General features: G+C 40.1%; 1 protein-coding gene across 6 annotated transcripts in view; it reads left to right on the top strand.

The window, feature by feature from the left end:
* Positions 1 to 15101, top strand: part of LOC149316286 (coiled-coil and C2 domain-containing protein 1B-like) — a 50605-nt gene that overhangs the window by 19430 nt on the left and 16074 nt on the right. For all 6 annotated transcript variants that reach the window (XM_089515137.1, XM_089515139.1, XM_089515140.1 and 3 more), the window contains 8 exons: positions 638 to 713; positions 1713 to 1823; positions 2046 to 2176; positions 3148 to 3220; positions 4581 to 4705; positions 7471 to 7666; positions 10912 to 11084; positions 13099 to 13224. In XM_089515137.1, the coding sequence (XP_089371263.1) occupies positions 638 to 713; positions 1713 to 1823; positions 2046 to 2176; positions 3148 to 3220; positions 4581 to 4705; positions 7471 to 7666; positions 10912 to 11084; positions 13099 to 13224 (1011 nt within the window). The remainder of the gene's footprint in view (positions 1 to 637; positions 714 to 1712; positions 1824 to 2045; positions 2177 to 3147; positions 3221 to 4580; positions 4706 to 7470; positions 7667 to 10911; positions 11085 to 13098; positions 13225 to 15101) is intronic.

The raw sequence follows: 15101 nt of genomic DNA, 5'->3' as shown, positions 1-15101 counted from the left end.
AAGTGGGCTGGCAATAGCTCTGAGTGGCAGGTTCCCTGAAGACCTGCTCTCTAGGCTAAGCCAGGCAGGGAGGCGGGGAGGGTGGCACACAGCCATGGGGAGGGGTAGAGCTGCCTCCAGGGCCTCGCTGGGGGGGAGTCCTGGGGGCGGGGCCAAACCGGGGCGGGACCGTGTGGCCACGCCCCAAGCCGGGAAAGTCCCGCCCCCAGGTGGGATATGGCAACCCTACCCATTGCCCACTTTTGTCTGATATAATTTATTTATTTTTCTATGATGTGCAATTACTGCCAAATACAAGGATATTGCTGGGCAATTATTAAATATTGTACATTTGATTGGATTAATGACTGATTTTCAAAACTGAAAGTGGATTTCTGGCCACTTGCAAGGTGTTTTTTCTTTGCTTATTTGATTGATTGTTTTTTCAGCACTTATGGCCTTGCAGGACCTGGTGCAGAAAATCAGTTCCTAGACTACCACAGTTGTCCATGCCCATTTTATTGCAGGTTTTCAGGATTCTAAAAGTGGTTCCACCCTCTGACCTTGAAAGCACCACATTGTTAATTGTCTTTAAAACAAGGACCTACAGATTTCAACATTTTCTGACTAATTGCTGACTACTTTCTTTTTGTTTTAGAAATTCACTATGGTTTTGGAAGCACTTGATAGTGGGCAACCAGTAGATTTGAAAGATATGCCTCCAGCCCCACAGGGTAAGAGCACTTTAGAAAAAAATCCATCCTATTCTATAACAAGGTAATGCTGAGTAATATGTAAAGGATGAAGATACATTTCGTTGAGTTCATGTATAATGTCATAGAAATCACATGGTTTATATCTAATGGTATGAAACCATAAGATTTCCATGGTTAGAAATTTATAGTCTTTTACAATGCTAGTTTTCAGAATAGAAATTGGATATATACAGTAGATTATATCCTGGATGGTTTTTACTTTGCAATTGCTTGCTTGTTTTTTGAGTGTGGACAAAAGTATGGTTCCTGTTCTCCATATTTTGGATCCTGCAATTAATTTATGTTACATTTTGTTCCCAATGGGGATTTTTTGATGAATCATTTTTTGCAGTTGATGAGTTGAGGTGAAGGATGGCCTTTTTGTCTGTGGTGCCCCAGTTGTAGAATGCCCTCCTTCTGGAGTCCTCTTTGACACCAATTTTAGCCTAATCAAAAATTTAGTGTTCAGCCAGGTTTTCTGGTTTTGCTGATAATAACTTATCCTCTTAACTTGTCTTTTGATGTGTGGTAGAATGAATAAATAAAATAACACAAGTAATGTGAAACTATTTGATTTTTCCTTGTAAATAATTGGATGGAAAGCACTACCTGTATTTCACATCCATTGGAAATCCTTAAATTTCTGTAAAATTCTTCCATTAAATTAGAATTGTTATTCTTAACCCCTTTTTTTTTTACTGAAGCATCAGACCTACTTGGGCAACCAGAAGACTGCTGAATGAGGGAGAGGGCATATTGAAGTGTTTGTGGTCCTACTCTGACAATGGTATCGTGGAGTTCTGTCTGTGGTATTCTTAAAACCACAGTCTCTCTTTAGAACAAATAACTTTTCTTGGATTTTTTGAATTTTTTCTTAAAAATTATCTTCAAAAAGTTCTTAAAATATTTATATTTTTGGCAATTTCCTGCTTTTTATGAAACACAGTCTGAAATTTTCTCTTTCATCCGCTTTTTCAGAACCTGAAAGTCTGGAAAATATGCAGCCTCCCTCAATGCAGACTCCATCTGTACCTATGGAAACTTCACAACCTGTGACTTCATCAGATACTCCAAGTAATGATGCTTCAGGTGAGATGTTTTTAGAGCTAGGTCTTTCTATTGTGAGTTGTATTATTTAGATTACAAACATACAGAGCTGCTATATTGCTCTCACAGCTTTTTATGTTGGGGAGAAGAATGAGTTGAAGTGAAACGAATAGAAACCATATTCCATGGGTGGTTGTGGCTTCATTTATGTAGATCATATTGTTGAGCTCATACAGTGCATTCTTTGAATCTTTGTTTCCAAAGGTTCCCTACAGCAGCCAAAAACAGTGCTAGAAGCTTTACAGCAGAGGCTGGAGAAATACAAATCAGCAGCAGCTCAAGCCAAAGCAAGTGGAGACAATCGGAAAAGCAGGATGCATGAGAGGATAGCAAAGGTTAGTAAGGGAATCTTATGCTTGAGTATAGTCCCTCTGGTATGAGCTTCTGATGCAGCCATGGGCAACACATAATCTCTGGGCTACATGTCCCTTGTTCTGCCCTCCCGTCCCTTTTTTACTATCTTTGGAAGCCTCACAGAAGCACATTTCTCTTTTTGTATCTTGTTTTAAATGAAAAAAAAAATATTGGCAGCTGAATACAATAACAAATTGATTAATGGCAGAAGTACGGTATGGTCCTAGTGGATTCAGGAGAGTAAAGCCTACCTCCACTTCCAGAAATTGCTCCTCCTTGTTCTATTATTGTGTCATTAAAGGCTCAACAGTAGCTTTCAGGATATGTGAAAACAGTAGTGGGAGAACTACGGTAATTCTTGTAAACGTCACCAAATAAAAGATTAGTGTGGGGGTGGATGGATTTCTACAATACATATCCAACTGAAGCTGGATAACTTGTACTTACATCCTCTGGGAGTAAACCCCATTTAATTTCCAGGGATTTACTTCTCAATATACCTTTACAGGGTTGTACTCTGATTAATGTGTTGCATCTGGACTTTCTCACACATAGAGAGGACCACTGGAATCAGTAGGAATGACATCCATCATGATTTATGTTAAATCTAACACATTTCAGTGGATTTGCTTCTTTGAAGTCTGACAAAACCTGGATCCAATCTACTGTTAACAATTGTGCAATTAAATTTACTGGTGTATAGAATGTATAGGCTATTCTTCCCTAAAACAAGTGCAATGACAATGGATGATCTACGTGATAGAAGCTTTGCATTTCCCTGCCTACCAAATGTGCTTGGGGAGGTCATAAAATGATATGTACTGTTTGGAACACAGATGTGTTTTCAGGAAGATTTATGAAATTTGGAAACAAGAGTGGTAGATTTCTTGCCTCTCTTGGTTTTCCAGTCTGAGCAGAAAGGTCCTCTTCTGATCTAAATCTCTTATTACAGCAATATCAGGATGCCATAAGAGCCCATAAAGCAGGAAAAAAAGTGAATTTTGCTGAATTACCAGTTCCCCCTGGTAAGTGTTTGACTGTTGGGGCTACATGTAGATACATGAGATATCCTCACATAAGCAGTTTTCTTGGTACTTTTGCCAAGAATGTTTCAACAGAATTCCTCCTACTCTTTTCTGTCAGAAGGCTGGGTTAGCAACACTATGGAATGTGCTGCAAAATTGCCTATTGTTATTCTGATTTTTGTAACGGCTTATCTGGTGATGAGATGTGAAGATCTCAAAGGTTTACACACATTTTTATGGCCTTTTGCTTGGACTAATAAAAGTATTATGCTATACTGATTTTGGATTTTTCTTACAGCCATTGTGGCTATCTTTAGTGTTTATAATAATGGCTTTTGCTCTTTCCGTCAGACAAGCCATGCATTTGGACTAGCAGATTAAAATGAAGTGACTTAGCGAAAAACGAATGATTGAAATTCTTGGTTGCTTGGAAATTATTGTCCTTCATTTGTTGGAAGGAGTTTGAAATTTGAGAAAATCTCAGCTGTCTCTTCCTTTCCTGCATTTTCAACAATTAGATTTTTTTAAAAGGAGATCAGAAGTAGCAAAATCCTTCAAATTCTCTGTCCTTAAGAGCAAAAAAATATTTTGAAGTAACCTTTGGAAAAATGCTTGTCACACACATGTGAGGTACAGAGCTGGATAAAAGTCCACACACTTTGGTCCTGCTCCCATTGGTTCCATGTGTGCCTACCTTTTTATATTGGGCAGCAAGGTGTGCTGGGAATTCTGCTTATGTTTGTATGAATGCAGCCCAAACTCTTGATGTTACTAGATTTTGCTTGTACAAAATATTCTTACCACTTTGGTCCCATATTGGGAGAAAAGCAAGATATGAATAAAATAAATAAAATAGTACATTTTATTCATAATGGTAAGTTTGAAGGATGTGCCAGCAACATTTGAATAATTTTAAAAAGAAATGTGGAACATTTTTAATCACAATGCAGGTTGGGTAGGTGAAAATCGTACAGCATGGCAGAAAGCTGTATTTTGTTCCCACACTCCAGACCAGCAGTATTGATAGGAGAATTTATATGAAACAATAAATATATGGGATAAATCCAGATTTTCACTGCTGCTGTTTTCCTGCTTAGTTTATTCTAAACTTCGGCCTATTCAGCTAATAGAGCACAAAAAATTACAGGCCTCAGTGTAAGCTCTTATCAAAGAGCATTTCCCTAGTTACAGATGCTGCCACTGGATCTGACAATTGCAGTTTGTGCCAGGACGCTCACATCTTGGAACTCTTGAGTATAACTAAATTTTTGAATGATCTCTGTCTTTTTAAAAAGATTTGGAATTCTCAAAAATATGTACTTTCTCTTCACGTATTTCGAAGCATCCATTTTCTTTTCAGGTTTCCCTCCAATTCCTGGAATGGTTCCCACAGAGGATGGCAATACATTTGCTGCTGTCCTAGAAAATGCTAGCAAACTGGTTGAATTGGAAGAGGACCAAGACAAAGATGAGGATGAGCGTGAGGTGTGTTGTCAAAATAAATGTCTTAACCCAGCTGTTCCTTAGGCCTTTTTGCAGGAGACCTGTTGATTTATCTTTGAACTTGGCTCTTGGACACAGAGGCCAAGATCCTACATCAAGAAGATGGGGTATAATGCTCTTTCTCTATGTCGTTCCCATGCATATGCCTTTTTTTTTTAGCTCAGTGGTTCTCACATTCTAGTCCGCCATATGTTTTGGACGTCAACTCCCAAAATTCCCAGCCAGTATGACCAGTCTTATGGAATTAAGTCAACTGAAGTGCCAGATATCTGGAGGAGCAGAATTTGAGAACCATTGTTCTAGCTCTTTGTGTCCTGTCTTAAACCTCCCTGCCCTCTAGCAGAGAAACTGCTGCTTCTGCTGCTTACTAGTGGGGGGTTGGGAGGATGCATTAGCAATTACGATACTGGTGAACCAGTCCATCTTAGAGAGTGTACAGACCAGAATGTTTGGCTGGCCTGGGGGTGGAGTCAGGGTGTGGCATCCACACGACGCACACCCTGACTTTGCCCCCAGACTGGCATGATACTGCACGCCACACCACATGGCAGGTGGCATCACAGCGCTCCTCTGGCACTGAGTCTACATGATGCAGCACCAAAAGAGCGTGGAAAAGCTGCAGCACCGACAGCTATGGCACCCTTTCCACCGCGCAGAAAGGAGCTGCTTTTTGTGGCTCCTTTTTGTGCTGCGGAAAGGCAAAATCAGGTCCATTTATCTGCGGTTGCTGCAGCCCCGATCTGTCGCTAAAAGGGGCAGTCTGTACAGCCCCTGAGTCCAGTGATGGAAGGAAGTGCATGCATACTCACAAATAGTGTGCACCTTGATATCCCTTCCCCATAAAGTGACATCAGTAAACAACAGCAGCCTCTCCTTGGGCTTGACAGCTGTAGAGGGAAGATGGATTTTGGACGTTGTGCAAAGGGCTACAGAATAGCCCCTTGTCCTCTGTCTAAAAATTGCTTAAGCCACACTTACATACTTCCTCCAGTCCATCTGCCTTGGTTCAGGTGGAGAAGATCTACTGGACCTGATTCTATTCCCCACCACCACTCCCTTCTCCTTTTGTGTCATTGTAAGCCTGAGGGCAGGGAACCGTCTGACTAAAAGATTGTATGTACAGCGCTGTGTAAATTTACAGCGCTATATAAATAAAGCTTAATAATAATAATAATAATAATAATAATAGCAAGGCACTAGCAAGATTCCAACCTGAAGCTCTTGAGAAGCTTAAGGCAGATTCTTTGCCAGCACCATCTAAAGCACATATTTTCTGATGGGTTCCCTAATACTAGCTGTAACGGTACAACACTCCTTCACCTTATGGCAGTCCTATGGGGTTTTCTTTTCTCACCCAATGTACGATGTAACGAACCCCTTTTCCTATGTGGCAGGTTCACTGTATTATATAATATAGTAGTGTGGATAAAATATATATGGCAGACCAGCCTTTGGATAAAACAAAGTATGAACTTTATTTAATAAAAGGTTTGAACAGATATTTCTTGAACTAAATGATATTAAATAACTGTTAGTTCAGGCACGTATTACTTCTTACTTTATTTATTATTACTGGTTACTATATTACCACAGTTCAACTTGCTACAGAGTATTTCTATGAACAGCTGTTAAGGAGCCTGACACCATCTTTATTGCCTACTTTCCTAAATTTAAACACCCCAGTATTGCCTCTCAGGCTTACTATAATCCTTCTTTTAATTAGAGTCTCTAACTGGTTAAAAGTCCCTCTCTCTAGACTATAACCAAGTTCCCCTCTGGAACCGACTCTTCCCCTAACTGTCTCCTCAACTCAACCACCGCCTCAACCCTCAGGATTCTAAAAACCCAACTTCATCTCTCAACATTCTAACCCCAACTGACCCAGCCCAGCTGCCAAACGGAATCTTCAAATTCCTAAGCCAGCACCTGATTGGTTTAGGGCCCCTGGCTTCTGATTGGCTGGTTTGTAGTCAGCTTGTTACACTAGCTTCCCCTTACAAAGGGCCATACACTGTAGAAACCTCATGTTACAAAGGTTAAACCTGTTACCGTACCCTGCATTATTTTAGGGTACAATTGTTTTGTTATATTTTATTATAATAGCAGTTACAGAGGGACCAAAGAGGATGAACGTGGTAAGGTCAGATGACCTTTAAGTTAACTTCTGACTAGTCAGACTGACCTGAGGGCATGTGGAAAGGACCCCTATAACTTAATGGCTGTGAATATTGCTGCTTTCCCAGCCCCTCCTAGGTGTATTTCCTCTTGAAGGTCATAGGACAAATGTTTGTCTGCCTGTGTGCTGATTCCTCTTTTCATTAATAAACTAAAACTAATTTGGAACCTGCTTCTGGAGTTCTTTGGGTTTGGAATTAACATACAAAGGCTTAAAGATTCTTGCTTTATGTTACCAAAGCCCTCTCGCTGCTTCTCATTAAGCTAAATCAATTTTCCCATTGTATATAATGGGTGCCTTCTCAGGATCACCTGCAATTTAGGTAACAAAGCTAACCTCAGCGAGCCCAATGTTACTTTCTAATTGTCATGTAGCATCTTTCCCATGTTGATGCAAAATTGCAAAACTTCTACAAACAGGAAGTCAGAATGTGATGAAGTTTTTCTTTTTCTTCATTATCAATGCAGAGGGCTGCTGTAAAGGGATCCATTTGTTTATTGTCTGTCCCTGTTCTGGGCCTTGTACCTGTATTTCATTAATGCTGTGGTCAATTCCTTTTTGATTCCTCCAGGGTGAGGCTTCAATGCACACTCTGGCTGACAAGAAAACCACCCAGCTGCCTAAGAAACCAGTGCAAGTTGTTCAGCCACTGATGGTGCCATCTGCTGTCACCCAAGAAGAAACCTTTCCAGAGAAGGATCATTCTCTGTCCTCCCCTGAAACAGCACCAGAGAAATCGGCATCCATTGAGCCCCTCTGTCCAGTTGGTAAGGGCTGTGTAGCTGCTAGTCAGTTGTTGTTGTTGTTGTTGTTGTTTACTTTTATACAAGGCATCTGATATGGAAACATTTAAAGGAACTGTGTCCCTCTGGATGACATTTTGTGTGTGCTGGCATATTTTCAGATACTTGAATGATAGAAAAAGGCAGATGACAGTTGTTACAAATAACTAAGTATGCATTTTCAAATCTTTGTGTTTTTATTAGTTATATGAATTTGTACTATTTTATTATAAGCTGATTTGAATCTTATTTGTGGGAGGAATGAGGGACATAATTTCAAATAAATAAATAAATAAATAAATAAATAAATAAATAAATGTCTGCTCTTCTAACAATAGAACAAAAAGTAGTAGGCATGTGATGAATACCCTGAAGCAAGCATTTAAATGTGTGCTTAATATGTGGAACTTTTCCAACTTGGCCTCTAAGTCTAGACAGATATTTATCACACACTGAAGGCATTTCACAGAGATCTCCTACTCAGTGCAATCCAGTCATTCAAATCACACATTTGAATTGTCTTGATTGTTTGAACATAGTAAATTGACCACCCTACTGCATCAGTCCTTTTTCATTTTTTAGGCTCAAAAGAACAGTGCATGTTCTCTAGAAGTTGTTGTGCAGTTTCAAGTAGTTTCTAACATATAGTGACTCTTAAGGTGGAACCTATCACGGGGATTTCTAGGCATGATTTGTTCAGAGGTGGTTTGTCTTTGCCCTCCTCTGAAGCTGAGAGAGTGTGACTTGCCCAAAGGCACCTAGTGGGTTTCCATGGCCAAGTGGGGGTTTGAGCCCTTGCCTTCAGAGTTGTAGTCCAACGTTCAAACCTCTATAGCATGGTAGTTCTCTCTCTGTTGTTTACATTTAAAAACATGTAGAATTATAAGTGACATATCACATAGCTAATTATAAGGAAGGCTTAAGGCTTTAGAGCAAGATGTTGTCTTCATGAAGGTGGTATCATTTTTTCCTTTCTTTGGGTCCTCCCTTCCCCCTTCTAAATGTCTAGCTTTCAAACACAGTTCAGCTATTTGGCTGGGTCAAAGCCTGTCAAGCAAGTTTGTCTAAGTGACTTGGTTTTGCATGACTGGATTGCACTGAGTAGGAAATATTGGAAGCTGTACTGTGAGAAAGGGGATTAAATAGGAGCCATCATTGTGCATTTCTTTCTAAGCTGTTAATGGTCTAGTCTGTACATCCCTGTGGTAAGAAAAACTTTTCCCACAAGTGTTTTTATTTGCATATTGACATACCATCACTAGAGTGTTATGTGCAGACTGTACAGGAGTTACATGCAGAGTGGGAACAGAAGTAAATGGACAATAAAAGCACATTCTCTGATTGTTGCAAGGAGAAAAGCACAAATTGTGTGGATTATTCCTCCTCACCCATTTCAGATGGACCTTGACAGTAAATATCGAGTGTCCATTCTTTCTACTGCTTTTAAAGTACAAATTGAGTCTCCCTTATCCAAAATACTTGAGACCAGAGGTTTTTTTGGATTTCAGATTTATTTGTTTATTTATTTATTTTGAATTTTGGGATATTTGTATATACTTAATGAGATATCTTGGAGATGGGACCCAAGTGTAAACATTAAATTTATTCCTGTTTTATATACACCTTAACCTGAAAATAATTTTATACATAATATCTTTAATAGTTTTGTGTATAAAACAATTTGTATACATTGAACCATCAGAAAGGAAAGGTGTCACTATCACAGCCACCCATGTGGACAATTTTGGAGTTTGGATCATTTTGATTTCGGAATTCTTGATAAGGGTGACTCAACCTGTATAGTCTTCTGTCTCACAGTCTAGCTTGAGGCTAAGCTTTATGAAGGGCTTTGGTGTCATTTCTGTAGCACGAAAGTGAAGGTGGGGGGAGAACAAAGGATAAAATTAAGTTGAAACCCCTGTCCAATGGTAGGACCTTCCTACCAGATCAGTTTCTGCAGTAGGCCTGCAGGACAATGGCTAATGGCTCCAACACCCAATCTACATACTGCAGGGCATAGCTAGAGAACCAGTGGGCTTCCATTCTCAGGATGGCAGGTGGAGCAATCCATGCTTGGGTTTATCCCCGCATGCCAACCCAATAAGGCAGGAGTCAACGTTCCTCACTCCTGCTGCAGAGCAAGGAAAAATAAAAGAGAAGGAGAGTTTGTCATTGTCTAATCTGATTCAGACAAGATCCCCCCAACTACAGATAATGAATATAACTTGCATTCTGAAAAGAGCAAGAACACTGCTAGGGAGAGTCCAGAAATATACCAGGACAACCTAGCAACATTTATATGCATGCCATCTGGTGTTGAAAAGGTTGCTTTTTTGAGTCTGAAAAGTATTTTTTATAAAAATACATAAAAAAGTAATAATACCTTCAAAGTCTGTTACTACATAATGCTTTGATATTAGAAAGGCCTGGTACAGAAACGATGATCCCAATTCAAAGAATTAAAGTTACACCATAACTTGGGGATGTCATGATTCATGGTTGGTTTTGAACTTTCCTGGATTTGCATCAATTCTGCCCTCGTCCTCCTATTTTATCATAACAATGAAATTTCCCACTGATATATAGTGTAGTAATTTGCATTTGGCCAGACTTAACCTTTGATCATATTTTCCCTGGGCTACTGACCAAAGTTGGGGCGGGGGGGGCACATGGAGGTTATGAAGCCTTGGAAGACCACTTTCACATTGTCACCCGCCGTTACCCCTCCTGAAATATTTTTTTACCCTATATGTCCCCCACCCCTCTCCACACTTTGGATTGAGAAAAGCCTTCTTTTTTCAAAAAAGAGGAAGTGAACCAGAATGTAGAAAGACAGTTTTGGCCAATGGAGTGTATGCTAGAAACCTTAAAAAGAGCCTTGGAGGTGTTGCATTTTCCCCATCCCTGCTATGTATGACTGGGACTGTTGTCACACTACAGAATTAACAGAGTTTGATACTGCTTTAACTGTCATGGCTCCGTCCTGCTGAATCCTGGGATTTGTTGTTTGTTATGACACCAGTGCTCCCTGACAGAGAAGGCTAAATATTTCACAAAACTACAAATCCCAGAATTCCATAGCATTGAGCCATGGCAGTTAGAGTGGTATTAAACTGCATTAACTCTGCAGTGTAAATGGAGCCCAAGTGAAAAGTATGAAAATGCTAAAGGATCTTCCTTGTGTCTGGTAAGGAGAATTGTTTTTAAAGTTGATTTTTATTTTTGTTCAGCTAGGGAGCATCTTGAATTTCTGGAAGGTAGAAAGAAACAGTATCTAAAGGCTGCAATCCAAGCAAAGAAGCAAAATGATATTGAACAAGCCAAGATGTATTTGAGAACAGCCAAGAGCTTTGACCCAAAGATTGAGCTGGCAAAAAATGGCAAGTTTGTCGACATTTCCAAGGTTAGCAGAGAGATGAAAAGTGTATCAAGCTAGCATATTTTGAAGTGGATGCCATCTGTGCCAACTTACATTGCTTGATGCCTTTGATGCTGTTACCTACCTGTTATGGATTTAACTTTTAAAATAATTGTGTACTTCATTAATGTGATTAGATAGATATTCATTTCCATAATTGCTGCAGATGACCAGCCTGCACTAGCCATCTTCATGGTTATTATCATGCCTCTCCTGCTTGACTTCCAGGAGTCTTCCCCCAGCCCCCTATTATCATTCAATAATGTAATTGCTTCAGTTAATTTTAAAAACGCTAGCCAAACCCGGCTGCTTTAAAATCCGAGAACATGGTTACTTCTTAATCCTTTCTTCCTTATAGGCATTCTGCATCACACTAGCTCCAAAACTGTGAGGTGCAACTTCTCAGGTTTAGTTTTTCTAGCGAGGCACATAGATTTTAACCCTTGCACAATTGTGAGATTAGGAAGCACATATGTGAATAGGTGATGTGTGAAGCTAAAATATTGTACTGGTTATACTTTTATGTTTCCCCTGCATTGAACTGAGACCAATATTTTTGCATCACACTCAGCTAGAGTGAAATTGTATTGTGGAAGTTGGGGTGGGGAAGTTAGTAAAGCCAGTAGGTTTGAAAACTAAATGAATATTTCAACCTGGTCTTTTTGCTCCCATGTCTAGCATTCTAAGTATTTCATTGCACTGACTCAAAATACTGGGACAGTTTAGGACTAAAAGAAATGTAGCTACAGTGCTGATGTGGATTTAGTTTAAGGAATGTTTTTCTTAGAGCAATGGTACTCAAACTTTTTAGCCTTGCGACCCCCTCCCCTTTTACATCTACAAGCAGACATAAGTCATTTCCCCCCCAGACATAGTATATGAATAAATATATTTTGTTTATTTAGTGTGTGTATTTTCATTCACACATTCATGTATATTCATATTTTAACATTTTATAAGAAAATAACATTGTACAAATTAGAGTAGTTTTACTTAGTTAAATTCAATATTTAACACAATGCATGTGTACATTTTACATATAAAAAAAGTTGGGGAGGAGGAGGGGGGAATCAGGGCCTTGCTTCAGCATCCCCCCTCCTAGGTCCTGCCCTACCATTTAAGAATCACTGCCTTACAGTATGTCCCAGTTTGTTCAGAGAAGTTGTAGAAATCACTCTCTTTAATTAAATAAGTTATACTTAGGCTTGATTTTATAAAATGCTATTTGAAAACACTGAAATTCTGGACCATGCCAACAATCAGGTCAGAATGCACAGAGAAGCCATTGAAATCCACAAACACCTGGACAACTTCAAAAGGAAAGAAGAAACTCTGAAAATAAACTAGGGGCCCGAGCAGACACACAAAAATAAGCTGCTTTGGGTCACTCTAGAGGTATACTGTTTAAATGATGCATGCGTCCTAAGAGGCCACAAGCCATGCCAAAGCCATGCTCCAGTCCTAAGGACTGGCACGCAGCTTTGGCACAGCTTCTGGCCTCTTAAGATGCATGTGTCATTTAAACAGCATACCTCCAAAGTGACCCAAAGCAGCTTTATTTTGGCCTGTCTGTTTGAGTCCAAATTTTGGCTACCAGTCCTGAAAAACAGCAAAATCAAAATGCAGCATATGCAAATGAACTTCACCCAGGTTCAGGGTGTTTCCCAGAAGACAAGGATCACTAATTAGACACAAATCCTCCTTGCATGTCTTCCCACCCTGAGGCCTTGCCATTCACAAAAAGACCAATAGATGGACTAACATGTAAATCACTTCCTCTCAACCAAGGGTCACACAATATATATACCCCACACCTCCGTGCTACTATTCCCTGAAGATGCCAGCCACAGATGCAGGTGAAACATCAGGAACAAATTCTTCAAAAATACAGCCACATAGCTTGAAAACCACACAAAAAACTATGGATGCCAGCCATGAAAGCCTTCGACTTCACATATATTCTTAGCCTCTGATTTTTTTTCTGTATAACTTTACACAGCTGCCTTCGCCTCCCACTGATGATGAGGGTGACTTTATCTTCATCCATCATGAGGATGTCAGACTTTCTCAGAAAGCAGAAGAGGTTTACAGTCAGCTCATCAAGCTCCTGAGAGACCAGCATGAGGTAGGTTTGTATGAGAAATCAAAAAAACTTCCTTCTTCTATAGCAGGGAAGAAGGGGAGCTTCTGCCACCAAAGAACTCCAGCACCTCCTAGAGGAAGGAGTCATGAAACTTCCTGCAAACTTCAGTCTGTAACTAGTCTCTACCCGAGACAGTGGGTCCAGTAACATCCAAACAATGATACCTTTGTTGGGCCAACCAAAATGCACACTTACATGTTGCAAGCTTTCAAAGTCATATTGGCTTCTTCATGAGGCAAACAGGGGAAAGAAATTGAAGATGTTAGTCATAGGCCTTCATTTTCTGTTTCTGGTCTTAGTTCAGATGGTAGAGAGGGCTGTCTGTAGGCTGGCATCTCCCCCTTTGGCCATGTCGTCACTGGTAGATTTTCAGAGTCAAGGAAATTTAATGTCCATTTGCAATTCAAAGAAGATGTTTCCTCACAGGCTCCTATGTAGGTAGAGAACACTGGAGACAGTGGGGATAGTGACTGGAATTAGTGTGGCTTACACATGTATATGTCTGGTTTTTGGTCAGAATGCAAGCTAATATTTGTGCAACATCCAAAATTCTCATCCTATGCACAAACACACACACACACAAAGTCAAGTCTTAAGAGGGGCAGCAACTGCTGCAGCTGCTGTTACTTACCAGTAGGGAGGAGAGACTCTTCAGATGATGTAGCTTTGAGGGGGGAAGAGTTTGGAGGATACATTCTACCTGTGAGTACACTCCCATTGCCCCAACCCTGACATTAGACTATCTGGTTCTTCTCTTCCCCACCAATAAACAGCAGTAGTGCCTTCTCCTGAGATTGAACAGCTATGAGTAGGAGGTTTTGGACAAGGTACAAAGGGCTAGAGGACTATCCCTTGCATCCTGTTCCCCCCCCCCCAAAAAAAAAAAAAAGACATAAGAAGGTGGGTAATGGTGAACTTCATGGGCAATGTGTTATGCTCTGCCTGCTTGATGCAAGATCACAGCCATTGTTTCTCACTCAGCCAGCTCCCAAGAGCACCACCTGAAAGTAGTCTGTGGTTCCTTTTCCCTGAAGGAGAAGAAAGAGCAAATCTGTTACCTCTGAAGCTAGCACGTTCTATGGGTATAAGGATAGAGGAGAAGATGTGAATTGCCACCCAGACACAAACCCTGGCTTTAGGAGTGGTCCTGTAGGTGTAATATGAGGTTTGATGATTATGCCCACCCTGGGTCTTTGCCAATGGAGGGAGACATCGAGGAAGCATACCTCTCTTCTCAGGTTCTAGTTGGAGGAGCACTTCTGTAGGTGGTAGTTTGGAGAGGGGGTTGTTGTATGTGGCTTATCCCAAGTGATACACGTGAAACTAAGGACACCAGGTGGCATGGTGATGTCCTCTGACATAATACACCTTATGGAGGTCTTGGGGTAGGAGAATATGCCAAATCCTAATATAGTCCCCCATGCCTGTTCCCCAGCATTTTAAATAATTTAAGATTATTGTAGCAGAAAAAGATGTGCCAAATTATCTGCATGCTTGCCTGCAGAATAACTAAAATTAAGTGGTTGGTGCTGGGTCAGGAACACCTGGAGGGCAGAGTAATTTTAAAACGGAGGTCACAAGGGAAGAGAAGGGAAGACACAGGAAAAGTGTAATTTGACAAGCTCTGCATTAAGAGTTTTTCTTATCAACTATGTCTGGAAAAACTTTAAACAGAGAATAAAATAGCTGAGCACAATGTAAAAGATTCAACTCCACTACTAACCTTACTGTGTTAATTACTTCTTTCCTAATTTTTTTTTTTTTGATAATTCTGAATTCTTGATCTGTAATTCTATTTTAAATGTTGGGTTAGGTTAATTTCTTCAACTGTATGGATGAGTACAGTGTGTATGCATGTG

This window comes from Sceloporus occidentalis, unplaced genomic scaffold (assembly GCF_023333645.1).
Source record: "Sceloporus occidentalis isolate IW3139 unplaced genomic scaffold, rSceOcc1.0.p SCAF_3, whole genome shotgun sequence".
Lineage (NCBI taxonomy): Eukaryota > Metazoa > Chordata > Lepidosauria > Squamata > Phrynosomatidae > Sceloporus > Sceloporus occidentalis.
This window is presented reverse-complemented; position numbering and strand designations above follow the sequence as displayed.